The sequence below is a fragment of the Rousettus aegyptiacus genome, unplaced genomic scaffold (assembly GCF_014176215.1).
Source record: "Rousettus aegyptiacus isolate mRouAeg1 unplaced genomic scaffold, mRouAeg1.p scaffold_m13_p_8, whole genome shotgun sequence".
Taxonomy (NCBI): Eukaryota; Metazoa; Chordata; class Mammalia; order Chiroptera; family Pteropodidae; genus Rousettus; species Rousettus aegyptiacus.
This window is the reverse complement of record NW_023416311.1, coordinates 67,268,380-67,296,126: the sequence shown is the minus strand read 5'-3', so window position 1 is coordinate 67,296,126 and position 27,747 is coordinate 67,268,380. Positions and strand designations below refer to the sequence as shown.

Here is a 27,747-nt window from a genome sequence, read left to right as displayed (position 1 = left end):
AGAGATGGGATTATACAAGCAGAGAAACTGGACCAAAGGGGAGAGACAGGAAGAAATGAAGGAAGGTTGTCAGACTTCAGTGAGTGCACAGAGAGAAGGCAGCCATCTGTAAGCCAAAGAGAAAGTTCTTAAGAGAAACCAAACCTGCCAACACCTTGATCTTGGACTTCCAGCCTCAAGAACAGTGAGAAATAAATGTCTGTTGATCAAAACACCTAGGCTGTGGGATTTTGTAACAGCAGCTCTAGCAAACTAATACAGTCATTGACAACAATTTACTGAAGGAGCTACACAAACTGCAAATAAGCACATGAAAAGATGATCAACTTCATTAGCTACTAGGGAAATGCAAATTAAAACCACAGCAAGATGTCGCCATATATCTATTGGAATGGCTCTCATTTTAAAAAAAAAAGTAACACCACCCAATGACAATGAAGACATAGAAGAAATGATTCACTCATAAACACTGGTGGTAAATGTTAAAGGTAGCAGTCACTGTGGCAGTCTGGCAGTTTCTTATAGAACTAAGCCTGCAATTACCATAAAACTCAGTAACTGTACACTTGAGGTGTTTATCCCCCAGAAATGGAAATTTATACTCAAAAACTTGAACACAAGAATTCACAGTAACTTTATTCCTATTATCCAAAACGGAAACAACCCAGAAGTCCTTCAGTGGATGAATGGTTTGACAAACTGTGGTATATCCACAGCATGAACTACCACTCAGCAATGAAAACAAACTACTGATACATGGGACAACTCTGATTAATCTCCAGAGAAGCATGCTGGGTAAGAAAAGCTAATCCTAAAAGATTACACAATGTATTATTCCATTACATATTCTGGAAATAACAGAATTATAGAAATGGAGAAAGATTAGTGGTTACTGAAGATTAAGGTCAGGAATGAGCAACACGTGAAAGGGCATCACAGAAGACCCCTGTGGTGATGGAACTGTTACAGAGCTTTACTGTCGTGATCGTTTCAAGAACCAATGCATGTAGTAAAATGGGATAGAACACACACACACAACTAAACATAAAACTGGGGAAATCTGAGCAAGATTGGTAGATTATCGCAATGCCAACCTCTTGGTTGTGATCACTGAAGGAAACTGAGTAACGGGTACACAAGCTTTCTCTGTATTATTTCTTATAACTACAAATGAATCTACAATTACCTTAAAATCAAAAGATTAATTTTTAATAAGTTTTATAACAATTACAACTCATTTGTGGGACTAACAGGCCAATCAAAAAAAAACAGATCGAAAGAGTTGTACAAACATTTCAAAACAGATTAGAAATGTCAATACGCACATGAAATGATACTTAAGGTCATTAATTATCAGAGAAATGCAAATTAAATGAGATACCATTACACACCCATTAGAATAGCTGAAATTAAGAGACTGACAATAACAAATGTAGCCAAAGCTATGGAGCTATTAGAACTCTCTCACACTGCTGGTGGGGATACAAAAAAAACCCCCATTTTAGAAAACTGGGAGTTTCTTCCAATTTAAACATAAACCTACCATGTGACTCAATCATTTCATTCCCCAAAGGAATACTAATATTTCCACATAATGATTGGCATGAATATTCACAGACGTTTTACTCATAATAGTAAAAAACTGGAAAAAACCTACATGTCCAGTAAAATGTGATTTAGTTATACATTGTAATACTAACCAGCAATGAAAAAGAACTACTGATACATTGCAACAAGAGAGATGCTAAGTGAAAGAAGCCACATACAACATTCATTTAAAATTCTAGAAAATGCAAACTAATCTGTAGTGACAGAGAGCAGATCAGTGGTATCCTGATGCCATAGGGTAGAGGGAGAAATGGACAGCAAAGAGACATAAAAAAATTTCTGATTCCATAAGATGATAGAAATGTTCTGTATCTTCTTAATAGAGGTGGTGATTTCACAGGTGAGTTCATCGAAAGACCTAATTATAATCTTTAAGTGGATAATTTGTTACATGCAAATAATACCTCCATTAAGTCGTTATAAAAAAGTTTTATAACGTTTTATTCACGTGGGAATTAGATGCTTAGTTCTCCAAAAGAAGACTAAAAGAGATACATCTATTTCTGAGAAATACATTATTAGAGATCAGGTAAGCCACCATTTTTCATACTTTGAAATTAAGTTATCACATTTAAGCGTCATGCTTGTGCAAAAATTTAAATCCCCGAATCTTACTTTATAAATCAAATGAAAGTTCTCTTAAATGACTGCAAGAAATTGATAGGAAACTAAGACTGTAGTATTACAAATTATAATTAACTACTTGCAATAGTTGTAAGTTTGCAATCAGCCATCTTTCATAGTTTTTACAACAAACTCTGCTGAAAAGAGTTTGCAATAGAGTTCAATCATCAAAAAGAAAGTATCAGAAGCCCTTTCATCTCAGTTCAGGTTTAAAAGTAGATCAGAAGAACTTCTTTAACTCTCCAAATAGATAACCTTGATAAAAATACTTACTTTAATTTTGTATATTTTACAAATTTAGGCCTAATGTGGACAGTAAGCACTTATCAAGAATGAATGCTCAATCTTGTGTCATGGGCTGAGCTATGTCCCTTCCAAAACTCATGTTGAAGTCCTACCCCCAAGAATGTGACTGGAGATAGAGCCTTTAAAGAGGTAATTAAGGTAAAATGAGGTCATTATTAGTGAGCCCTAATCCAATAAGACTGATGTCTTCATGTGAGCACATTAGGACACAAACACACAAAGACCAAGAGATGACCATGTGAAGATGCAGCAAGAAGGTGACCATCTAACGAGCCAGGAAAAGAGATATCAGAAGTAAACAAACCCACCAACACCTTCATCTTAGACTTCTAACCTCCGGAATTGGGAGAAAATAAATTTCTATTGATTAAGCCATCAAATCTGTGGCATTTTTTATGGCAGCCCTGGCAAACTAATACAGGAGTTAAATGTTACAAACTGTCATTGTGGTAAAAAAAAAAATAAAGACCCACATGAAACCTAAGCTCATTATCTCCAAAAAGAGTAGAGGCAATAAAATTTATTATAAAAATTACTCTTCTTTTCCAAGCAGCTTATAAAATGAAAGGCAATGGTGATCACTAGTGGGACATAAAAATAAATGATTACAACACCTATTTTACTCTAATTAAAAGTACAGTTAGAATATATATAAATAGTAGAGACAGCAATATATAAAAACTATGTATGAGGATATACAACTACCAAATATTCAAATACTAAATGTACACTGTAAGGAATTTAGGAATTTTCAGACTCGATCACATTGCACAGATAACTGAAAAAGGAGGAAAGTTAATGGAGCCACATATGAGGTTTTTTTCCTTCTACTTTTTGTTATTTTCATATTTAACTTAATGATCATGTATACTTTTATAAATGAAAAAAGCAAAACCTAACAGAAACCTTAAAAACCTTATTGGTGTAAGAAAGCAAACGACAACAACAAAAACTGAAGTAATTAGATAGTAACTAAATAGAAAGAAAATGTGATCACACATATACATGTCAAAAAAAGAAAGAAAATTCATTTTCCTGTGCCTGATCCACTTTTCTTTCCCAAGAGTTTTCCATCATTTTTTTTTCACCAATGTTATCTAAAGAGAGAAGTGAACAATGAAGAATAATGAAGTTTCAATTTTGAGGACCCAACCTCTAATCCCAAGTGTATCTTACTCATGGCCTAATGGAAACTTGGTTTGTTTCTCTTAAGTTTGAGATGCCAGAGTCCCCTTCCCAGCCACCATTAGTCCTGACAGGCTCTCTCAAACTAAAAACAAGAAAACAGGAACCCAATATTAAAGCCAAAGGTTTTGCTCTTCATATTTAACAGAAAAGATAGTCTTCAACAACGGACAGAAAGCTAATAACTTTGAGGTTCAGAGAAAAGACAAGAAAAACCCCAGAGAGTTTCAACCTGGTGTATTATTCAACATCTCACAAATATAAAGACCTACTGAAAATTCTGATATAGCTTACATATTCCTCTTTGCTTGTCGCCAAAACAGTAAAAACTTTAGAGAGTTCATAACACCTAGTTTACCCTCAAAATATGTTCACTTGTACTGAATTATTTTAGATCTACCTCCTTCATTAGGTAGATTCCAATATGGCCTATATATTACTGCATTAACTTAGAAATTAAAATATCCTTTTTGCTAAACATCGAAAGAACTGATTCAAAATAATGTTGAATTGGCAGTATTTTCATTGCTTCTGCTGAAAACCAATATTTGTTTCAAATACACATTTTTGTTGTTGCTGTTGTTGTTTACCCAGTTCTTCATTTACCTACTTACCTGTCGAGTATTAGGGCACTAAACTTTATTTTTACATAAGTGACATCTTGTGGTATTAAGTGGTATAACTTTTCCTTTCATTTTCAAAATATGCCTGCTTTTAGTTTCAAGGAACAGGGGAAAATATGTAATTAGAATGTTATAAGAAAATCTTACTATTACCAAGAAGTCATTCTTATTTCAGTACAAGCAAAAAGCAACAAGTATAAACCAACGGCAACATTTTACCAGTTACATGTAAGAACTTAGGAGGTAGTAGGGCTTTTACATAGTATAAATTTATCTCTTTTTAAAAAATCTATAATCCTTCACCCTTTAAAACCTTCCACTCCTTTTAAAGACAATGTAAATTAAGGAGAAATGAAGACTGTAGCACTGTATACTGTATCAGTGATATGCAGAGTGTGATCCAAGAAAGTCTAGTCCAAAAACCATTACCAGTCCACAAATTTTTGTTATTAATCCATGTGGAAATATGTACAGAAATTGGAAGCAAACTCAGTAAGAAACCTGACAGAGCAATTCAACAGTGTAATTTTCTATCTTTTGACTCTACTAAAAAATTGGGACTTATGTGCTTTTTCAAAATTTTATTTTCCTAGTAATTTATTTTTTATTGAATTTTATAGAAGCATCCACCCATGGTGGACTGGAAATTAAAAAATAAGTAAATAAATAAACCAGTATGAGATCTACATAATTACCTTATTTTCCCTCAAAACACCAAAATTTATATACTACAAAAAGCAAAACCTGAAAGTTAAATCCAGGAATGATGGACTGAGAAAAGTGATAAGGAATAGCAATTTCCAATCAGATACATTGAAACCTTTGAGGAGGGGATAGCTATACTTTTTTTAAGCCCTGCTAAAAATTCTAAAACATGCACACCTTTTCATGCTTTGAGAACCACTCAAATGAAAGATGTTTCTACTCAAAGCAGTGCATTGTACACATGAATAGGTATGCAGAAAAAAAAAGGCTGGGAACAAGAATCAGAATTCACTTTTTTCTCGGTGCCATGCAGCTAAAGGAATTGGCCTCTACAGTAAGTTTATGTGCACAATGTGTAGGGTTAGTAACTTTCAGGTCAGTGAGTGTCATCTTAGATGACATACGAAGAACCCAAAATAGTTTTTGTCACTTTATACAAGAGTGAGTAAAAACAGAAAACTCCAGCTACCTAATCATCCATCTATTTATTAACCCTCTTAAAGAAGGAACCATGAACTTTTTCTCCTACATTGTTCACAAAGTTAAAAGGGAATAGTCTAAAATTGCTATCACCACTTCCTCGACCCTTGCTAATCTTTTCTCTTACTCCTCTATTAAAACTACAAGGTAACAAATAACTTTCTAATTAAAAAATACAACACAATATCTCATGAATATTTTAAGATTATTCCTCTACATCTGATACAAGCAACCACTACTCCTCCATCCTAAATTCCCTCCTCCCTTAGATTCTGTAACTCTATTCTCATCTGCTTTCCATTTGAATTTGTGACACGCCAATGAACAAATATGACAAAAATCCTTTCATCCTTGCCCTCATAAAGTTTTCATTCGAATAAGAAACAACGAATGTGATAAATATATTGATTATAAGTCATGAGTTGATATGAGGGAAAAAATACATCAGAGGGAGAGAAAATGCAGGAGGGAAAGGAGGCAGCAATTTTAAATAGGGTGGTCAGAGTAGGCTAAATAAAAAGACATCATAAGAAAGATATGAAAGTGAGGGAGTTAGCCAAGCAGATACTTGGGGTGCGGGGTCGGGCGTTGGGGGTGGGGGGTGGGGGCTGGGGCGGGGCGGGGAGGGAAGGGGAAGAGCACAACAGGCGCGCGCACACACACACACACACACACACACAATAAAAAAACAATGAAAGGAGAATAAATGATACTAAAGGCTTTTGTGTTTACTATGAATGAAATAAGGAACCATTGGAGGGCTTTAAATAAAGGAGAATCAGGATCTAATATATGTAAAAGAATCATTCTGGCTGCTTTGTTTAAAATATATTGTAGTGACTTCCAGATCTGCCCATGGTGCTGTAGCTTTTAAGAAACTAAACCTGCCACAGAAAATAACTATAAAAGCTGGAAAAATAAATTAAATAACTTTCTGAAGGCACTGGAGATCAACAAACACTGGCAGGACTTTAGGGCCAAGATTCTGGAAAGAAGAGAAGTACACAAAGTGAGATCCTCATTCAGACCTGCTTTCTTCCCTGAGAGCATTTCTCAAATTGCCATTTGGGAGAATAGAGCCCAAAGAGAAATGAGTTTTAACAGTTTGGGGAGACAAATGTTGAGGTTCAGGGCTACCAAAAGGGTTTGGAACTTGAGGAGAAAAATTACAGAGGAGGTAACTAGTGAAAAGGTACACACAAATCTGTGTACAAACTCCTTTAAAAGTAGTTGGCTAGATTTTCACAGGGCAAGAGTCCAGGAAACCCAGCAGGAACAGCAGTTAGGATGTTAAGCACCTGAGCAGAGGTTTCAGCAACCATGCGCTGCTGAGAAGAAAAGCTGGAGTTCAAGTCTCTCCCAAGACAGATGAAATTGATCAAATGATAGAGAATGTCAACAAAGAAGTAGAATCTATACAAAATAATCAAATGGACATTCAGAACTGAAAAATACAGTATAGGAAATTAAGAACTCACTTACATGTTAAACTACATAGGTTTAACAGAAGACTGGGAATAGCAAAAGACAGGATTACTGAACTTGAAGGCAAATCAATATAAAATTTGAAGCACCAAGCAATAAAAAGATGAAAAATACAGAATAGATTATCAGACATGTAAGAAATAGTCAAAATATCTAACATACCTCTAATGAGAGCCCCAAAAAGAGAGGGGAGAGAGAATAAGACAAAAGAAGTATTTCGAGAGATAATAATAGCTAAGAATTTTTCCAAACTGAGGAAAAATAAAATCTCACATATTTCAAAACTATACTAGATATAGCAAAGTCAAACCACTAAAAAATCAAAGACAATGAGAAAAATCTTAAAAGCATGTAGAGAAAAAGAAGACATTTCCTTAAGAACAAGGTCAGTAAACCTTTTTTAAAGGATCAGATAGCAAATATTTTAGGCATTATAGGCCATATCATCTCAAAATATTTTTAGTCAATATTATATTGACCTTTTCAATAACCACAAATATATCTGAAGAACAGACAATACATAAAAAAATGGGCATGGCTGTGTTCTAATAAAACTTTATTTATATAAATAGGCCACTGTTTGCTAGCCCCCCATCTTAAAAAGACCAACACTAATATTAATAGCCAACTTTTCAACAAACATAGAGGCCAGAAAATAAAAATGACATCTTTTTTTAATTTTTTTTTTTAATTAAATTTACTGGGGTGACATTGGTTAACAAAATTATATAGGTTTCAAGTATATAATTCTATAATACATCATTAGTACACTGTACTGTGTGCTCTCCACCGAAAGTCTCCTCTGCTTCTGTCACCATACAGTTGACCCTTTTACCCTTTTCTACCTCCCCCTACTCCTCTTTCACTCTGGTAACCATTACACTGTTGTCTATATTCATGAGTTTTTGGTTGTTTGTCTTGTTCGTTCCTTTCAGTTTTATATCCCATATATGAGTGAAATCATAATGGTTCTTGACTTTTTCTGTCAGACTTATTTTGCTTAGCATGACACTCTCAAAATCCATCTATGTTGTCATATCTTTAAAGGGTTGAAAGAAAAAAAATCAACATACAATTCTATATCCATTGAAAATAGCCTTCAAAACTGAAGATGAAATAAAGTGGTTTTCAGACAAAAGCTGAAGATACGTTGCCAAGACATAAAAAAGGATGTCATTTTAAAAGGAAGACACAATAGTGTTTTCCATGGTGGCTGCACTAATATGCAATGCCACCAACAGTGCAAGAGGGTTCCTTTTTCTCCACATCTTTGTCGACATTTGTTGTTGATTTATGGATGATAGCCATTCTGATACGTGTGAGTGATATCTTGTTGCGGTTTTACTTTGCATTTCTCTGATGATTAGTGACATGTGTCTATTGGCCATCTCTATATCCTCTTTGGGGAAATGTCTATTCAGGTCCTCTGACCATTTTTTAACTGGATTGTTAGTTTTTTCAAAAGGTTTGCAAATTGGCACAATATGAAACACAGTACGGAGGTTCCTCGAAAAATTAAAAATAGAACTACCTTATGACCCAGCAATTTCACTTATGAGTATTTATCCAAAGAAATCCAAAACAGTAACTGGAAAGATATATGCACCGCTATGTTCACTGCAGCATTATTTACAATAGCCAAGATGTGGAAGCAACGTAAGTGCCCATCAATATTGGATAACGATGATATGGTACATATATACAATGGAATACCTGGCCATAAAAAAAGGAATGAAATCTTAACCATTTGCAACAATATGGATGGACCTGGAAGGTATATGCTAAGTAAATAAGTCAAACAGAGAAAAACAAATACCATACAATCTCACTTATATGTGGAATCTAAAAAACAAAATAAACAAAACAGACACAGACTCACAGATAGAGAACAGATGTTTGTTGGATGGGAGTGGGGTTGGGAGAATGAGTGAAAAAGGTGAAGTGATTAAGAAGTATAAATTGGTAGTTACAAAATAGTCAAGGGAATGTAAAGAACAGCATAGAGAATAAGGTCAGTAATAATACTGTAATAACTATGTATGGTGCCAGGAAAATACTTGACTAATCGGGGGGATCGCTTCATAAATTATATAAATGACTAATCACTATGTTGTACACTTGAGACTAACAGAAAATAATACGGAATGTCAACTGTAATTGAAAATTTTTAAATAGTAAATAATAATAATATTGTAATAACTATGTACATTGCCAGGTGGCTACTAAACTAATGAGGGAGGGAGAAAAATAAAGATACAATAATCCTAAATGTGTATGTATTCTAAATTTATAGCCTCCATCTATAAAGTAAAATTGACAGAACTAATGGAAAACATACATCCATAATCATGATTGGCAACTTCTCTCAGGGAGTGATAGAAAAAGCAGACAAAAAATTCAGGAAAGGTGTAGAAAATCTGAACACAATTAACCAACTTAACCTGACATACACAGAGCACTATACCCAACAACTGCAGAATAAACATTCTTTTTAAATATACATAGAACCTTTACCAAAACAGACTATCTGCCAAATGAGATCTCAACAAATTTCGAAGGTCTAAAATCATATAGGGCATGTGGAATCTAACTAACAATCAATAACAGAAGAATAACTAGAAAATGGCCGGATGTTTAGAAATATAAGCAACACACTTTAAATTATCTATGGGCCAAAAAAAAAAATCTTCAGGGAAATTAGAAAATATTTTGAACTGACTAATGAAACTGAAATATTTCACAACTCATGAGATGCAGCTAAAGCAGTACTGATAAGTAAATTTTTATTTCTAAACACAACATAAAAAAAGAAAGATTGAAAATCAATAATCTGAGCTTCCATCTCAAGAAGCTAGAAAAAAGGAATAGCAAATTAAAGTCAAAAAGCGAGTAAGGAAAGAAAGGATGAAAGGATAATTCAATAGACTACTAAACAAACTACAATAGAGAAAAATCAAGAAAACTAAAGGCTGGTATTTATTTCAAATAAGTTGTTATGAAGATAATGAGAAAGACACTTATCACTAGGCCTAGCACATTCATTTATTCAATATCCATTATGCATCAAGAATTGTTCTAGTGGAGTCCCTGCTTCTTGGGACTTACATTCCAAGTGAGAATTCAGGGAGAAAGAGGTGGTAAGAAGAATGACAGAAATGACAGAGGAAGAAGAGGGAAGGAAGGAAGAGGAAAGGAAAACAAAGATGGACAAGAAGACCAGATACATAGTACTGGAAGAACTAAAATAGGGTAATGCATAAATTAAGAATGAGTGATCACAAAAGACCTCTGTGGGTAGGTGATCATTTAAGCTGAGGTCTCAAATGACGAAGAGTAAATCACAGAAATTCTGCAAAGATAGTATAGCAGGAATGAACTTGGATACATGAGGACCCAAAAGAAGTCTAAAAAGGGTCTGTAAATGCGGGCTATAGTATTGTCAAGTACACTAAACTCCTTACAGGCCCATAATAGGCACACAATAAATATTAGTTCAAAAAAATAAATGAATATAAGATATACACTGAACACATTCCTTAGAGGGATACAGAAAAACCCCAAACTTCCACTGGATTCTCAAAAGAATCTATGACCCCAATAAAGGCATGCTGTAAAAACCATGATGACATACATATACCACTGAAGTCTCCATATTTGCCAACGCCTTTTCAATAAACACTTACTTGTTCTCTTGTCAGGTAATAAGAAGCAGGTTCGACATTGCTCAGATTACTAGCAATGTCTTCTAGAATGGTGACTACTCAGCCTTAAAATTTTAAAGGCAATCTCATAGAGTCACTGAGCTAGTTGAGTTTATATAAGCTGAGACAAAAAAAAAAAAAAAATTGGTTGGAACAGGCAAAAGTTCTTTTTCACTGTTTAAGAGCACAGTAAACCAAAAATGCCACCTTCTATAAAAGATTAAAAGACTGGTGAAATATGAAAGCAACAAAAGAAAAACTTAATATAAACACAAAAACTTTAAACCTTTGCATCTAAAAATGCCATAAACTAAGAAAAAAAAAATGAATTTGGGATTCATCTAATAGAAGTGTTAATTTTCTTAAACTACAAAGAGCCCTTAACTAATCACTAAGAGCTGATCCAATAGGGAATTAGACAAAGGATATTTAAAAGTATTTCACTGAAAGAATAAGCCCATAAATATGAGAGAAGACTTAATACACTCAAAATTATACAGACTCAGTGTAATAACATTTTACACCTGTAAGATTACAAATATTATGAAATGTAATGGTACACACTATTCAGAAAAGTGTAATGAAAACAGACTCTACCAGTTGGTGGTGGGAGAAAACTGATACAACTCATCTACAAGTTAATTTAGCAATACCTATCATAATTTAAAATGTAATAACCTTTGACCCACAAATAAGTTCACACAAGTATGCAAAAATTTATGTTGCAGTGTTATTTATATTCGACAAAATGTGATACAGATCAAATGCCCCTTTAGGGGAACTAATGAAATTAAGGGAATACTAGGAAATATTATACAATGGTTAAAGAGTTTGCAATAGTTTCATATGCAGATATGGAAAGACCTCAAGATATATGAAGGGAAAGCAAGATACATAGAGAATATATTATCATTTGGTTTAAATTAAAAAAAATTTTTTTCTGTAAAGGTGCATATGAACTTGTTCACTACAGTTACCTCTTAGAGGAATGGGAATGTGAGTTACAGCCTTCCTACATTACTAATTTACCACTAACATGACTTGTATTTATAACATATAATTAACTTCTTTAGCCACTTAATAGAAGTACTGTTCTCTAGAACTTATAATACTATCTAATTTTAGTATGACAAAGTTTCGATGAAGCATGTGTGGCTATTATTATTCCCATTTAATAGATAAGAAATCTGAGTCCCTGAAAATATAAAGACAACATACAAGTAAAAGATTATAAAACATAAAAAAAATTGTACACACATAGAACTTTTAAGTATACCATCACAGAACTAGGGAATGGCAAGGAATTAAACCTGAGTCTTGTTCTGAAATACAACTTTCTTCCCATTTATCACATTGCTGTCATTTTCTGCTATAAAGTTGAGTATGATATGAACACATATCAAGAACTATAAATACCTTATAAATATATAATTCATACCCGACATTGCCACAACACTTCTTTCCTAATTTATAATCTGCCACAAGAAAACCTGTATTTTTTTCTTTAAACTAAAAATTTTTATGAAAAGAAAACTGATCACTGGAACCATAAACACTAATTCTAACTATTCTCAACAGTAGTCTAAAACATCTGTGATACACTTCTGTATAAGTCAAAATAAATTTTATTTTCACTGACATTACTTTGACTGTATTTGGTTAACATTATTTCATGTAGATTCATCGGCTCAAAATTAATTAGTATTACAGAATAGTGTATTCCATCCAAACAATTCATCTTTGTTGGCTCACATGCCTCACTGCTACTGGCATGCCACTGTAATAATAGGCACTGTGCCACAGGAACAGATGGGCATAAACACACAAATGCCAAAGAGTCATCGTGTGCATCAAGTCTGAGTATTAGCATTAGATTTTCCTCCAAGAACTTCATAAACTAGAGCAGAATAAATATACATTTTCTACAACTATGTTACTAAGGTATGCCAACTAAAAGCTAGATTAATTTTTAAGTTCTTTAAAAAAAAAAAAAAAGCATAAAAAGCAACTTTCCAAGGCCACAGAAGGCAAGTTTCCCATCTGACAAATTTGGATCAGCCTTCTGTGCAGGGAATTGAGAGAATCAATATGCAATCTCTACCTCAGATAAGTTCTGTCCCTGAAGCGCTTGAAAATTTCAGTAAAAAATTCCGTTTTTAAAAAGTTGCAAAAAAGTTCTAGAGATTTGCCACACAATATTGTGAATATACTTAACGCTACCAAACTATACTCTTAAAAATGATTGATAGTAAATTTAATGTTATGTAATTTTTACAATTAAAATTTTAAAAAGTTACATAGACCTGTCAAGTTTCCTGATGAAGGCTATGTAGGACTAAGAAAGAGAAAAATGATCCTACAAATTCCTACTTGACAGGAATAGAAACTAAAAGTGCAAATAATTAGTTTATATAACTGTCATTTTAAAAAGATTGTTATTTCACGTTCAGTTTTAAATTTTTAAAATATAATACGTATGCTATTGACCAAATTATATTGAAAAATTTATCATTTTTATTATAAAACAGCTTTAAAATACTAAGAATGCTAAGGCAAAAAAGAAAAAAAAACATTTGCAGTCACTATCATACAAAATCATTCATTAAATAATGGACAAAGCACCAGAATAGATGGGTCTGGGTGGGTGGATGTGGGGGTGGGTGGGTGGGGGGTATGTGTGTGTGTGTGTGTGTGTGTGTGTATAAACAGGAACTATCTGACTTCCAGGCACCAAACCACATTCTCTCTTTAAAGAAATGTTCAAGTATCCAAACACCAGTCTGTTATTTTATAATTGTTGTATTGTCAGATAGGCAGAGCTGTGTATAAGAACTATGTTTCTAGTGTATTTAATTTACTTTTAATTAACCCTACTACTTCTGAATGTAATTTTAAATGAGTCGCTCATTTTGATTTATTAAAGTACATAAAAGTGTTTGTAAAATCCTTACTGCCTCTGAAATTGGTGAGCTCAAATATTCAGAAGAGTGTCCCACACATCCAAATCTCAAGAACTAGGTAGGATTTCAACAAAAATCATGGGAAATGACAGAGTTGCCCCCTTTTTAGTTTGCCAAGTAAAAATGTTAACAAAAACTACCCTCTATTATTATAATTGTTTCATAAAAGACAGAAAGAAGGATGTTTGCATTCCTTTGAGTACTAGTACAGTAAGTATTTGTATTCCTTATTAGGAAGACAGAAGGACTTATGAATTCTTGAGGTATATGAGGGAAATGGCCAGAAAACCACAGATAATAAAAGCACTATGAAAATATAAGGTATTATTACTGCCTGTACTACAATTATAGTGCTAGTTTGTATCCCTCAAGCCAAGAACAGAAACTATACAAAGTAGCCACCAAATACATGTTGATAATTACAGTGATGATAGTATGGAGTGGCAGCAAAGAACAATGAAAATAACTGTTACTGTTTCCAACAATTGCTTAGACGTATTTATTTATGCCCTGCCCTGTTCCCTAATTTGAATTTAAGGGGGACAGTCAATCATTCATAATATACAGCAAGACTTTAAAATTTTAATGGGAAAAGAAAATATAAGGAATTAAAATAGAGGCAAGAGTAAAGTTAATATTCAAAATGCATGCCACAAAGCTCCGTACACTTGCAAGCTGTAGATCACAAATTTTGCTGTGAGTTTTCTAGCAGTCATTGTGCAAAGGAAACAATCAATGATTCATACTATCAATAAATAAAGTGGTTAAGGGAAGCCCTCAGAAGTCATAATTATTTCTGATACTAGACTCAATACATCCACATAGAAAACTTCTTCAAAAATAACCTCCACTGAGCTTAGCCACCCCTATTCGCCCTTGCTGTTGTCATCTGCCACTCCTCCACTTAATTAAGATATATTAGCCACTAGCTATTATTGAGTGACTTTAACATCCACTTGGAAACCTATTCAGGATCCTGATTTCTAAGTTCCTTATCCTAATCATCTTTAGTGATTCTCACCTTCAGGCAACTTGCAATGATTCACTGCCATAGTCATACGCCAAATCATACTCAAACCTTGTGAACACCCCAAACTACTCAATCTCTGAAACATTAAATTCATACAACTCTTTCCAATCACAGTCTCCTACCCTTCTAGCACTCTCACTCAGTGAGTCCCATATACCTGTTCCTTTGACTTCTTAAAGACTCCTGAGCCCTCTATTTTTTTCCTTTCAGCTTCCTACTACTTTTACTTCTTTCCCATCCCTGCTTAATTACTTCAACATCCTACCAATAATACCCTAAACTTCCTTAGCAAATCGTCGCAAGGATTAGTAAGTACTGCTAGAGAAAAAAATATCAGATTGTTGACAGTATAAATCAGTAGTCTCTTACCTCAACTGGGCAAGCCCTCAATATCATCCAACAAGCCTTCCAGGTTTTCACTGTCTGAAGACCTTCCCATTGTCTCTAGCAGCTACCTCAGACCTCTCCTCATGCTTTTATCCTTTCCACTTCCCTCACCCACTGTCATTCAGATGTTCTAACCATTTTGTCCTCTCATTAACAAGACGATAAACTTAGCCTCCAAATCCATCCCTTCCTCTATTTCTCTGTTGTATTCTAGACTCTCTCTTGTTTTCTGACACCCTTCTCTATTGCCTCCTCCCCAATCAGCGTTTAAGCATTCTCAACTCTCTCCAACCCTTAAAACAAAAGCTCCTTAGACTCCAAGTGTCCTTACAATTCCATCCCTTTTCCTTCCCCTGAAAGCCAAAGATCTTTGGAGAAGTTGTCTTCCATTACTCACTTCTCATTAGTCCTCTGCAATGACTTCCCCTGACACTTACCACCACCACCAAAGTCACCAACAACTGCCCTATCTCTAATTCCAAGAAACACTCTCCCTGACTTTATTTTACTGGACTACTCACCAGCAGCTGGCACTGCCCACCACTTAACTGTTTCCTGAAACTCTTCCTTTGATTTCTATTAAAGCAAAAAAAAAAAAAATCCATAAGTTCCTCTCCCTTTAGAAAAAGTAAGAAATGAGCTCCTTCTTTAAGAATCGACCAATTTAAAACAATAGAATACCTGTCAGCAAGAGTGATGTTTAAACAAAAAGTTTAAAACAAATATATTTTTTACTCCCTTATACTATAATCATTATTTCCAAATCCTCGACAACCACATAGAATTCACCTAGTACTTAATTCATTTGTTTTTATGTGGTACACATTAAATATACTTCCTATAATTTAATAGTTTCAAATGCTTGTGAAATATGATTTAGAAAAACAGTGTGAAAGAGTAACTTGAAAATTAAAAACAAAGCAATAGTTAATGAGGAAATTAACAATGGTTCTAAAATTTTAACAGTTGAATAAGTACATTGTATTAAAAGCAAAACTTTTTAAAAACTCAATTGATCTTACTATGTTAAAACAGCAATTACTATGCTTATTATTTATCAGGAACTATTAACAGTTTACATGTGTTAAATCTTTTAATACAATAATTCAGTGAGTATAGGTACTATTATCATCCTCATCCCCATCGACAGATAAGGAAACCATGGGCACAGAGTGGTAAAATAATCTACCCAAGAACCACTTATTAACTCTGTGACAAGTTTTCACAACCCAGGTAGAGTAGCTCCAGACTGGGTATGCTTAAGCATGGCCATGCTGCTTCAACAAACAACAAGGAACAATTTATCTGCCATCTTCTTCCTGTGTAAGAAGAGAATTGACTCTTTTCCCAAACTTTAAACAAAATGCAAAAGCTCAACTTCAAGTGTTTCCCCAAACTTCATTCTCTCTTCTCAGTCTTCTAAGTGAGCCCAATTCTCTCAATCTCAAGTGGGAGAATTCCACCTTGGCCTCCTCACATACCATATATCTTCCTTCCAAAGGCTTCCAAAATCATCTATCAACTGATAACTCTCAAAACTCTATCTCCAGATTGGGTATCTCTCCTGAGTGCTGCTTGCATGTATCTAACTGCTTAACGAATGCCCGACTAATATCTCAAACTCAACAAGTCCAAAACAAAACTCAACACTTCTCTTCCTCACTCCAAACTTGCCCTATCTTCAGTGTTTTCAATATCACAGAATATTTTCACTATTCACATAGTTGACCAATCCAAAGGCCAAGTGCAGACAGAATGGTCTTTAAAATGTAAATCTCATAGGGGGATAGGAGGAGGGTGATGTGGGTAAAGAGGATCAAATATGTGGAAGCTGAAGGAAACTGGACTTTGGATGGTAAACACACAATATACAGATGTCAAATTATAACGTACACCTGAAAATTACATAATTGTATTAACAAATGTTACCCCAATAAACTTAATGTTTAAAAAGTTGAAAAAAGAATCTCACTGCTTCTCCTCTCCTTGAAATCCTTTGGTAGCTCCTTATTGTGCAAACCATCATGATAAAGTCCAAATTTCTGAGCATAGTATACCAGACCCTTCGTAATATGGATCCTTATTACTATCAATGATCTTTCACCAGTCCCTCATTTCCCTCCAACTCTGTGCCCCGGCCATACTGAATTTTTTCCTTTCCCCTAAATAAACCATAAATCCTTGCCTTTAAACCAGCAGCATTCAACAAAACGTTCTGTGAAATGGAAACATTCTTTATATGCATTATTCAATACAGTAACTGCTAGCTACTATAAAAATATGGCTAGTGTGACTCAGAAACTGAATTTTTTAGTTTTAATTTAAGTAGTCACATTTGGCTAGTGCTACTATATTGAACAGCATAGCTCTACATCTAAGTATATGCTATCCCCTCTGCCCAGTAAACACAAGTATCTGTGGAAAGCTCTGGTCACTGCTACCATCTAACACATCATTAGTATAGATCATTTTGATAAGTTATTCCTGTTATTTATGTAGTTAATGATTAATAAGGTCATACTTTATACAAGACCCTTTAAAACCTTTGGTGGAACTAGCTATACAACTTCATTTGTATACGACGATTGTTTACTTTTCTAACAGCTTACTTACGACTTCTTCCAAGATAGTGGCTTAATTACAATTTGTCCTAAAAGGGTTATTATTTTAAGAAATGAACAGGCTCCATATACTAGTGAATGAAAAGGGCAAATTATAATACAATATTACATTACAGAAGCATATAGCTTTGCTTCAAAAATACATAGTATAAAAGCAAAAGAAAAAACACTGGAAGATCTATACCATGTTAACTAATTTTCTCTGCATGTTGAAATTAGGGTTTGTTTTTTTTTTTTTTTTTAGGTAATCTGTATTTGCTAAATTTTCTTTTTAAAAAAGGGGGGATATCAGTCCAGTGATTCTCTCCTCTCTGCTGTATCAGATAATTCCATCAACAAAAGAATATTATTTCTTCTGTGACCTCACATTCCCTTCCAGGTACCACTCTATTTCTCTGTTCTCCTACACACTCGTACAGACTAACTGCAATTTTTCTTCTCCTTTCTCTCTTGAATGCACTCATCAGACTCTCAGCCCAATCACTGCACCTAGTCCCACCACTGCACCTAATCAATTTGTCAAAGTCACCAAAGTTCTCCAAATAGAAAAATCCAAAATTCACTTGTTAGTAATCATCTTACTTGACCCTACGCATACTATGTGATACAATTACTGCAGGAATGCCCAGGTCTTTGTACGCTGATCTCTTCTCTTTCTACACTCCTCCTTTAGCGTCTCATCCAATCTGTGGTATTCAATATCATCTATAACCTGATGGCTCCCAAACTTGTATCTCTAGCCTGATTTCTCCCCTAAGCTCTCCTGATTTCTCTCCTAAGTTCTCTCAAGGCCCTGCACAAGATTCACATTTCCAACTGCCCATTTAATCTCTCCCCTTGGATGCTTAATAGGCATCTTAAACATAACACGCTCAAGCTTTTCATCCCCACCCCCTTAAAATTACTCTTCACACAATCTTCTTTGTTTTAGTTGATAACAATTGGAAACTTCTATCTGTTTGGACAAAAACCTTTGTGTCCATCTTTGATAATCTTTTTCTCTCACACACCACATCTGAACCATCAGAAAATTTGACAAGCTCAATCTTCAAATTATTGAATATTCAAAATTCTGCTACTTCTCCCACTACTAATCTGATTTAATCATCATCTTTTCTTGCCTGGATTATTGAAATAGTCTCCTTGCCTGTCTCCCTGCCTCAGATCTGCTATCTATTACAAATTCAGGAGCAAAGTGATCCACTTTAACAGGTGAATTGGATCATTTCATCCTTCTATCCAAAACCCCCCAATGACTTTCTTTCTCAGAGCAAAATCAAAGTCCTTACAAAGATTTACAAGGCCCAACACAATCCAGCTCCTTACCTCTCTGACTGCCTCTTCTACTAACATCTCCCTCCTCTTTACTCTCTCTACTCAATCTATACTAACTTCTTTGTTGATCCTCACACAGAACTTCTGCCTCAGGGCCTGAGTACTTCTTACGAATACTCCTGTAATCTGACTGAACACTATTCCCCAGACATCTGCATGTCACTCACTCCCTCCTTCAGGTATGTGCTCTATTAACAAATTCTCAAGAATCTTTTCCTGGCCCTATTTCAAACTTAATCCAACCCACACCTCCTCTACCCTATTTCCACACTTTATTTTTCTCTGTAGCACTCCTTGTCATCGCATGACTGACCATATATTGACTTATTTATTGCTTATCTTCCTTCTAGTAGAATGCATGCTCCATGAGAGCAGACATTTTGTCTGCTGCTTAATCCCCAGCATCAAGAATAGTGCTTAGCATAAAGACAACACTTACATTTGTTGAATACTATAATTTTTTTAAAAATATAAAAATAAAAAATACCCCACAAGAAATCAACAAGCAAGTCCCAAGGATCCAACAGACCCAACAGAAGCAGGGAATACATGCGGCACATACCAGACACTTAACAGTCACTGACTTCTAAATATCTACTCTGCATAAAATCCTCCAATGGCTTATCTTCTCACTTAAAGTGAAATCCTAAGTTCTTTCAAGGCCCTGCACAAGCTGGTCCCCTACCTTCCACTCTGCCCTTACCTCTCTGCCCTCATAGTACTGACTTTCTGCTCATCCTTCCTGATCACATTCTTAACTTACACTCTAAGACACTTTGAGAAAGTCCATTCCTAGAGTAAAGTGGGGTAATGTGTATCTCTGCCAACCCATGATTTTGGAACAGCCTTATTCATGAGTCTCTCCCTTGTCCAGCTGCCATGCCAACTTCATACAGCTGGAGAATTAGACACTGCCCTTCTAATTAGGCTGGTTTCTACTGGCAATACAAATAATCAGCCCGTCAATAAGAAGACATTGACCATAAATTGTTCACTTTTGTATATCTACGAACTCTTTCCAGCTGATATGCTAAATAAGTCTTCCTAAGTACACAAACCAGCAAACATTATTCATAGTACTATGAAATACAGAAAAATCATTTCCTTCTTGATTATTCTACTTTGGGCTCTTCACTTTAAATTTTGAATTTGGACTGCAGGCAATTTGTTTTTGTCAGTAGTTCATTTATATACACAACTGCAATACTGTTAAATAATTTCACTATAATACATTTGTCATTCTATGAGCACTTCAACTTTTCATGCAGTGAAAAAGAACATTTTAACCAATCATCTGCTTTTTTGTTTTAATCATTTAGTTCTAGTAATGTTGCTCTAAATTCTAGATATTCTTTAAAATAATGTAATATTTCAAATCTTGAGATTTAATGGTAAGTCTTGAAATTTAAATATTCCAAATTTCTTCCTTGTATTTTACCAAATCAGTGATCTTAAAATAATATATCCTAAACCTAGGAATGAATATTTTCTTGGCTGAATATTTGTTAAGATAAATTGTAAAGTCATAACTGACTCTCCTCCAAGAAGAAAAGCAAGCTAAGCAAATAAAATGGAATGCCTTTATAATCTGTTGAAAAGTAGGACTCTGCTTAAAGGCAATATAATGTGGTAAAAGCTTATATGATTTGAAGTATATTTCAAGAATTAGAGTAACCCTATTGCACCACACAAATGATAATCCTTAACTTGTATAGTTAGCCCTTTGTAAAACTAGCAGTCTTATTTATGTGAAGACAAAAACAACTAATTCATCTAACTCAGAAAGCTAGATACCATTATTTGCACATTTTCTTTTTTTGTTAAAGCCATCCTGGAACAAAGATGTTTACTTAGTGAAAGACCAATAAAACACTGAAATTGCCTAATATTTAGGTGTTCTCGTAAATAAAAAAAAATATAGGATTCAATTTACATACATAGCATGGCAAATACGTGATTAACATCTCCAGAAGTAGATCTAGTGACTGTAAATTTCACCCAGCTAAGCAGAATTAACAAGACAGATCAGCTACTCAAACTGGCATTATTAGAACTCAAGGGATTCAAATCTTCAGAACTTGAAGATGATGAGGACAGCAGTACGTATGCTACATAAATCAAGAGAGGAGTGTATTTTCATACTTATAACCCTAGATTCCTGAGCTCAAGAGAAAGGAATTCACCTCTTCATAATATGGTGCCAACATTTCAGCATCTCAAACTAAACTGTGTTCGACATTTCAAAATTCCAGCATTTCCATTTTCTTCAGTAAATCATTCCTCATATAAAAAAGGTTTATAATAAATATCTTTGGTAGGTATATCACACTGAAAAGTTGAGAATTATTTCACAACTTAACATTAATTACATACTTGTATTACTGTCTTCATTAGCCATATTCTCACCATCTAAATTCCAAGTTTCTTAAAGGCAAGGTAAAGATCTTATAATTGTTTTTTACTTTTGTGCTGAAAAGAAAAAAAAACAAAGAATGAAGTATACTATGGAATAATCCCAAATTTGCAAATAAAGATGTCTTTGAAGAGTGAAGAGACTTTAAAAATCCTGATTGCAAAGTTCACTTAACATGTGACAATTCCAGGTCAATTAACCCTAACCACAGCAAAGACTCAAGCAATGCCATGAAGAAAATAGCTGTTCGAGACCGATAAACAATTTAATGATGCAACAATACAGCAATAAAATACAATAGGTATACCAGAGCAGGTTTTCCTTCTGTATAAGGTTCCCTGAATTAGTCGTGCTTTAGTTTTTAACTACACTGGCTAACGAGACAGTAAATGTTAGCAGAATCTGAATCATTCAATTGAGTAGAGGACCTAAAAATATTTATTACACGAAATTATGAGCCAAATACTTTGCTAGGCAACTTCACATAAATTACACCCTCTAATATCAGGTACGTGTGTAAAAGTGAGATTCCTCTACACAATATTCAACAAATATTCATTGAGTCACTACATAATCTGAGAATACAGAATGAGATAAAAGTATCAATGAGAAATATCAGGACAAATAAAAAGAAAATACAGCAAGCTTTGAACAACTGGAACTATAAAAGTATTAAATAAAAAAATTATAAAAATATGGTATGGACCATAATTAAAATTAATTATTATAAATAAAAAAAGGCAATCACAAAAAAATGTTTAGAAGCAGATATTAAATGAGACACAATGACTATGAGACATAACCAAAATGTGTTACTATTAATAAAGTACTGACACCTGGGACTGATTTACCTTTATTTTTAATAGAGTAAACTCAAGAACATCCCTATAAAAGGGTCACTCTTATTCAGCTGCACTTCTATATCCTTCTTGAAAGAGAGAAAAAGTGGTAGATCTATAGTTAGATTTATTGTAATTGCATACAAACAAGACCCATGCAATCTTCCTAGTGGACTCCACTGAGAAACACTAACATTAAACGTTAAATGGTTTATGTGTCATATAATTTTCACGGTTGATGTTGTAAAATTGACAATAAACTTTAAGTTAAAAAAAAATAAGCTAGGCTTATCAATGTAATACAAATGTATTGATGTAGTATAAACTATATCATAACTACATGATATAGTAAGACTACCAGAAAGCATGTAGTTCTTTGGGTCTAAATCAGCTCTGTAAATGTAAACAAATGAAAAGTCCACTTCAATTTCATCAGGGACTAAAAATGCTACATCTCAACAGGTTTCAGGTGCTACTGCATTGCTGAGCTACTGGTTGCTAAGATAACCTTTCTAACTGTTAAACCAATGGCCTTTTTTCAGCCTTCATTCTATTTGCCCTCAACATGCAACTCCTAACATAGTTGACAGTTTTCTCTTACTTTCCTCTCAGCTACCTTTTTTTTTTTTAAACCTTCCCCTGGTTTCCCACCCCTTGGAGCACTCTCTCCATAGTTCTTCTTCCACTCAGACCTAAAATATTAGTGTTCCCCATGTACTTATCTAAACTGCCTTCTCTTCTAAGAATAAAAGTTCTCTCTGAATGATTTCATGCATTCCTGTGCTTTAATTACTACCTATGATTCTAAATGTTGATGCCCTAATCTATATTTCAGCTGAACATATGTTTTCAAGTTCTCCTGGTTTCTACAAATTTTGTCTGAAGAACGCTCCCTTTCCTCCACCTAATGAAAACGTTATCAGGCTTTAAGACCTAAAATGTCACCACCTCAATGAAATTTTCACCAACTTTTCCAAATAGTATTCGTTAATATTCTAGTTTAAAAATTACTGTCAGCTACACTATCTTATGAGAACCTCATAAAATAGGCAATTCTCATACCCTCTCTAAACATGAGGACATTGAAATATGAAGAGATCAAACAACTTGAATAAGGAAACATGATTACAATTGGAAATCATTAACTTAAATCCAGGTCTTCTCACTCTAGGTCTAATGCTTTTTCTGATACACTGAGACGCCCTCAAAAGAGATGAGAAAATTTAGCAGTTTTACTATTATTAAAAAATAATAATTAATTAATCCTATATCTTTCTAGAAATTAATCCTAATTAAATTTCAATCCAGAAATAAAATTATTAAAATTATTTGCAATTATACACACAGCCAATTGGTCAAGATAAAAAAAGAGCTTGTTTAAGACAAATGCAAATAATTTAGGAAAAAAACTAAAAGCAGTAAAAGTTTACAAGTCTCAAAAGAAAATACAAAAAAAAATTAATTCCTTACATTTTAAATGAAGAACCTGAAAATCTTGAAGCCAATAATTTAATACACAGGCTTGATTAACCAATAGATGATGTATAGGACCTTTCATAAAACCATCTAAAACTCCCTAATTCTGGTTTTGTTTAAAGTGGGGTAGGGATAAATAGGATCGATAAGATTAAACTCAGGAAACAAAAATCATCAATAATCCTGTGTCTGGGCAGTAATTAGGCATCCTTGAGATGATCTGTGAGGAATCAAAGGATGTAAAGCTCTAGGACAAGAGGCCAAAGAGTAGAATAGTGGAAGAAGTCAGAGTTGGAACATCACCATTTTACAGCCATTGTGGCAAAGACTGATTCAGGAGATTCATCAATGGTTGCTAAATATAGGAGCAAGACATCTGCATGATCTCAAAGTGTCCCCACATAGAAAGATTACTGGAAAAATAATAATGGACAACTGGACAGTGTCATGAAGATAGCCACCCTATGCCTCTCAATATAATAGTCTTAGAAGGCCACATGGTAGTATCCTGCCAAGGATATATAACACAAATCTAAACATTAGGAAACACCAATAAACCTAAACTGATTAACTTGCTATAAAATAAGCGTTCTGCACTCTTCAAACATGTCAAGGTAGTGAAAGACAAAGGCTGAGGAACTATTCCAAATTAAAGAGATTAGGCAACTAAATGAAATACATGATCCTGGACTGACTCTTGTACTAGAGGAAAAAAAATGTTAAAATAAAAATTTATTTCTTGGAGCAAATGACGACACTGAACTACACACTGTAGATTGTACCGATGTTAAATTTCCTGAATATAACAGTACTGTGGTTGTGTAAAAGAATATCTTTGTTTTTAAAAAATACACACTAAGGTATTAACAGTAAAGGAACATGATGTTCTCCAATGGTTCAGAAAACAGTAATGTGAAATGTGTGTGTCTGTGTGTGTATGGAGAGAGACAGAAAAATAAAGCAATGTAACAAATTTTTTAGAAACTGATGAGTGTATAAAGGGTAGTTGTCTGTACTATATTTGCAACGTTTTTGTAAACTTGAAATCATTTCAAAGTAAATCAAAAATTAGAGCACAGGAATGGAGTAAGCTTTAAGTATTTTACATAAATTTTGTCATTTTTTTTAAGGCAAAAAATATCACCATTTTATAGTGAGAGAATACGACATCAAGAAAAGTTAAATGACCACTTCCAATACAGTCTCCTTGTTTCTGTACACCCCCATTAGGTTGTAGTTCAATAGCCAAAATGTTTCTAATTCTTAGAAGCTTCAAGGTCATATACTGTTTACAGCTACTATTCAAAGTTGTAAACTTTTAATGAGATGTATGCATTCTCTAATAAAAGCACAGTATCTCATCAAGTAGGAAGCAGCACATCCAAGTGTCTAAGAGAATGGGCTCTAAGATAAGAGTGTGGGTTCAAATTCAGTGAGCACAATCTTATAGCTTTGTGATCAAGAGCAAGTTAACTACATGTGCTCCAATTTCCTAACCTGCAAAGTGGGAGCAGAGAAGTACAGCATCTGGTAACAAGCCATAAGGCTGAATGAAATAATAAATGTAAAGTAGTGTGCACAAATGCACGGGCACTCAATAAATGTCAGCTTTCTTTTTTTTTTTTAATCCGAAATGTTGTCACCTACCTCAAAAGCATTGTTGATAGTCAAAAGCATACTTTTTTTCTTTTTCCAAATCGGACCCAAATTTGAGAAAATAGGAAATTAGAGGCTCTAAGAGAAAATATCTGAGATGTTCACAAACCATAAAATTGTAAGCAAATCACATGCAAAAAAGACTGATTCAGGCTTACAGGCTAATACAACAGTTGAAACATTTTGTTTATAGAACTGCAGAGTGCAACAAGCCCCTTGTTAAAACAATCCAACATCTAAATGTACAGGATGGAAAATGAAATTAGGTATCTTACTTTGAAACTTTTCTAACCTGAGAATAAGAGGAAAAACTGTATTCCACATCTGTATATAAGATTTCAGTCAGCTTAATATAGTCAAAATTTAATCCCAATTTCAACTACTAGCATTTTCCAGACTACCTGATCTTGTTAGTAAAATGTAAATTAAAATTATACCCTTCTGACACCTGCAAAGCCACAAGCACAAGTACTTACTCTTAATTTAGCATGAATCTAGTGACAGCCTATTATGTATGTGACCACAGTGTTTAGTACTGAGATTAAAAATAAGAAAAATGTAAAAATGATTACAATAAAATATAGTTACCAGGATTCTGTAAATTTAACCTACCCTCCAAAAACAATTTGGGGGTCTCTTTTCCTTTTTGGTGGTACTTAAAATATTCTTTCTTTTTAAAAATTAAGTGCACATTGTTTAGTGTTCGTTTTCTAAATTCACATTATTCATTTATAAAATTTTAGAACTGGTAAATAGTAACTAAATATTTTCTACTCATGTTCTTATCATTTAGTTTGGGATTGGGTCTGTGGTGCGGTTTGTGTGTTTTGTGTGTTTCTGTGTAATGCAAAGGATATCGTCCAAGAACATTAATTGCCTGGACACCTCCTTGCTCCTACACTCCAGGGTCACAGTGTAGTTTCTCATAAGGAACACTCACACTCCAACTTCCCCTCTCATCTTCCCAGTCTTTCACCCTAATTGAGATTTTCTTCATCTGTAATCCAGCAAACATCAAATTAGTTAGAAGTGTTCGTTCAAAATTCAGATTCCTGTGCCCCAGACCAACTCAATCAGAATCGTTGGGGCGGGATGCAAGCTGTTCAAATAGTTCTTCTTTCACTAAAGTTTGGAAACTACTAGCGACCTCTACACACACTCACCCCAACTCCCCAGCAACTCCCACCGCTACCAACCGACCCCACACCACCCGCCTGCGGGTTACGTTACCAGCAGCCCCGGGGCAATCTCAGGACGACCCCACCCCTCTCCCGGGAGCCCGAACCCGGAGCCCGTTCATTCGGGATCCCCAGCTCCTCAGTCCCGTCCCCGCACCCCAAATCTTTCTCCTCACTTCTTCAAATCGCTGCTAAAGAGGCCGAAGGCGCCGGAGGGGGAAATGGTTGAGGTCGCCTCCTGACCCAGCTCTGTCGCCTCCCCTCCCCCGGACTGCTCATTGTAAGCGAAGCTGTTGCTGGACATTGCTGCAGGGCTGGCAGATGTCGGGGTGGTCCTGCAGGGGCTTCTCTCGCAACCGCTCTATTCCGAAAGACACGGAACAAAACTAGTTCTTGTGCGGAGGGGCCCGCGCAGACGCTTCCGGACTCGTCACGGCTCCCTAAGCCGACCTGGCGGTCCACCCCCTGCGCATGCCCAGTGTGCAAGCTGGCCGGAGCCCACCGCCGGCCGCTCCAGGGCCAGCCTGGAATTTCCTCTCCGGGTATTTGAGGTAGCTTAGAGACTCCTTGAAGGAACCAGATTCTTTGAAGGAAGGCCCTGAACTTGTAGAAAACTGGACTCGGCTTTTAAAGTTTCATTGAGAGAGGTACTCATTGTGCTCATTTTGATCCTTTACAGAGGTTCCCCGACCACCTGACTCTTCTGTAAACCAATAGCTTTCAGATTTCTCCTGAAACGCTATTTAAACACATCACGATCTCTTTTTCTTTTTAGACTGGTCCTGATCTTCCAGCCAGCGTTGCCTTACTGTCACATCAGCCTCAAGCAACCTTTATCCCATATCCCTCCACTTTAATTAAACTTTTCTTTCCACTTCACTTTGTAAGACTGGAATTGCTGATATTTAAGCCTGAATTATTTTAATACCAAAAAAAGGAGCTAAAGACTTCTAAATAAATACTAAACAAATATAAAATGCAAACATTCAAATACCCAGGAGGTTTTTAAATAACAAAAAAATTAAGAATTTTATACTTATATAATTATATAATATATATTAATAGATATTGGAAATTAACACATCATCAGCTCTTCTGATTTAAAGAAGTAGTAACCTAGATGGGAGTCTTACCG

The 27,747-nt window shown here is 34.7% G+C and overlaps 1 protein-coding gene and 1 long non-coding RNA gene across 2 annotated transcripts in view; one reads left to right on the top strand and one right to left on the bottom strand.

Annotated features, from left to right (window-relative positions):
• AP3B1 (adaptor related protein complex 3 subunit beta 1) overlaps window positions 1-27,067 on the bottom strand; it is a 206,305-nt gene extending 179,238 nt beyond the window's left edge. Inside the window, exon 1 of the mRNA XM_016118856.2 lies at window positions 26,789-27,067. Coding sequence (XP_015974342.2) covers window positions 26,789-26,916 — 128 coding nt within the window. The 5' untranslated portion in view covers window positions 26,917-27,067. The remainder of the gene's footprint in view (window positions 1-26,788) is intronic.
• A 100-nt stretch (window positions 27,068-27,167) lies between these two features.
• On the top strand, window positions 27,168-27,491 carry LOC118606857. The gene is made up of 2 exons (XR_004952666.1): window positions 27,168-27,259; window positions 27,388-27,491. It is a non-coding gene; the product is annotated as an uncharacterized LOC118606857 (long non-coding RNA).
• The last annotated feature ends 256 nt before the right edge of the window (window positions 27,492-27,747 follow it).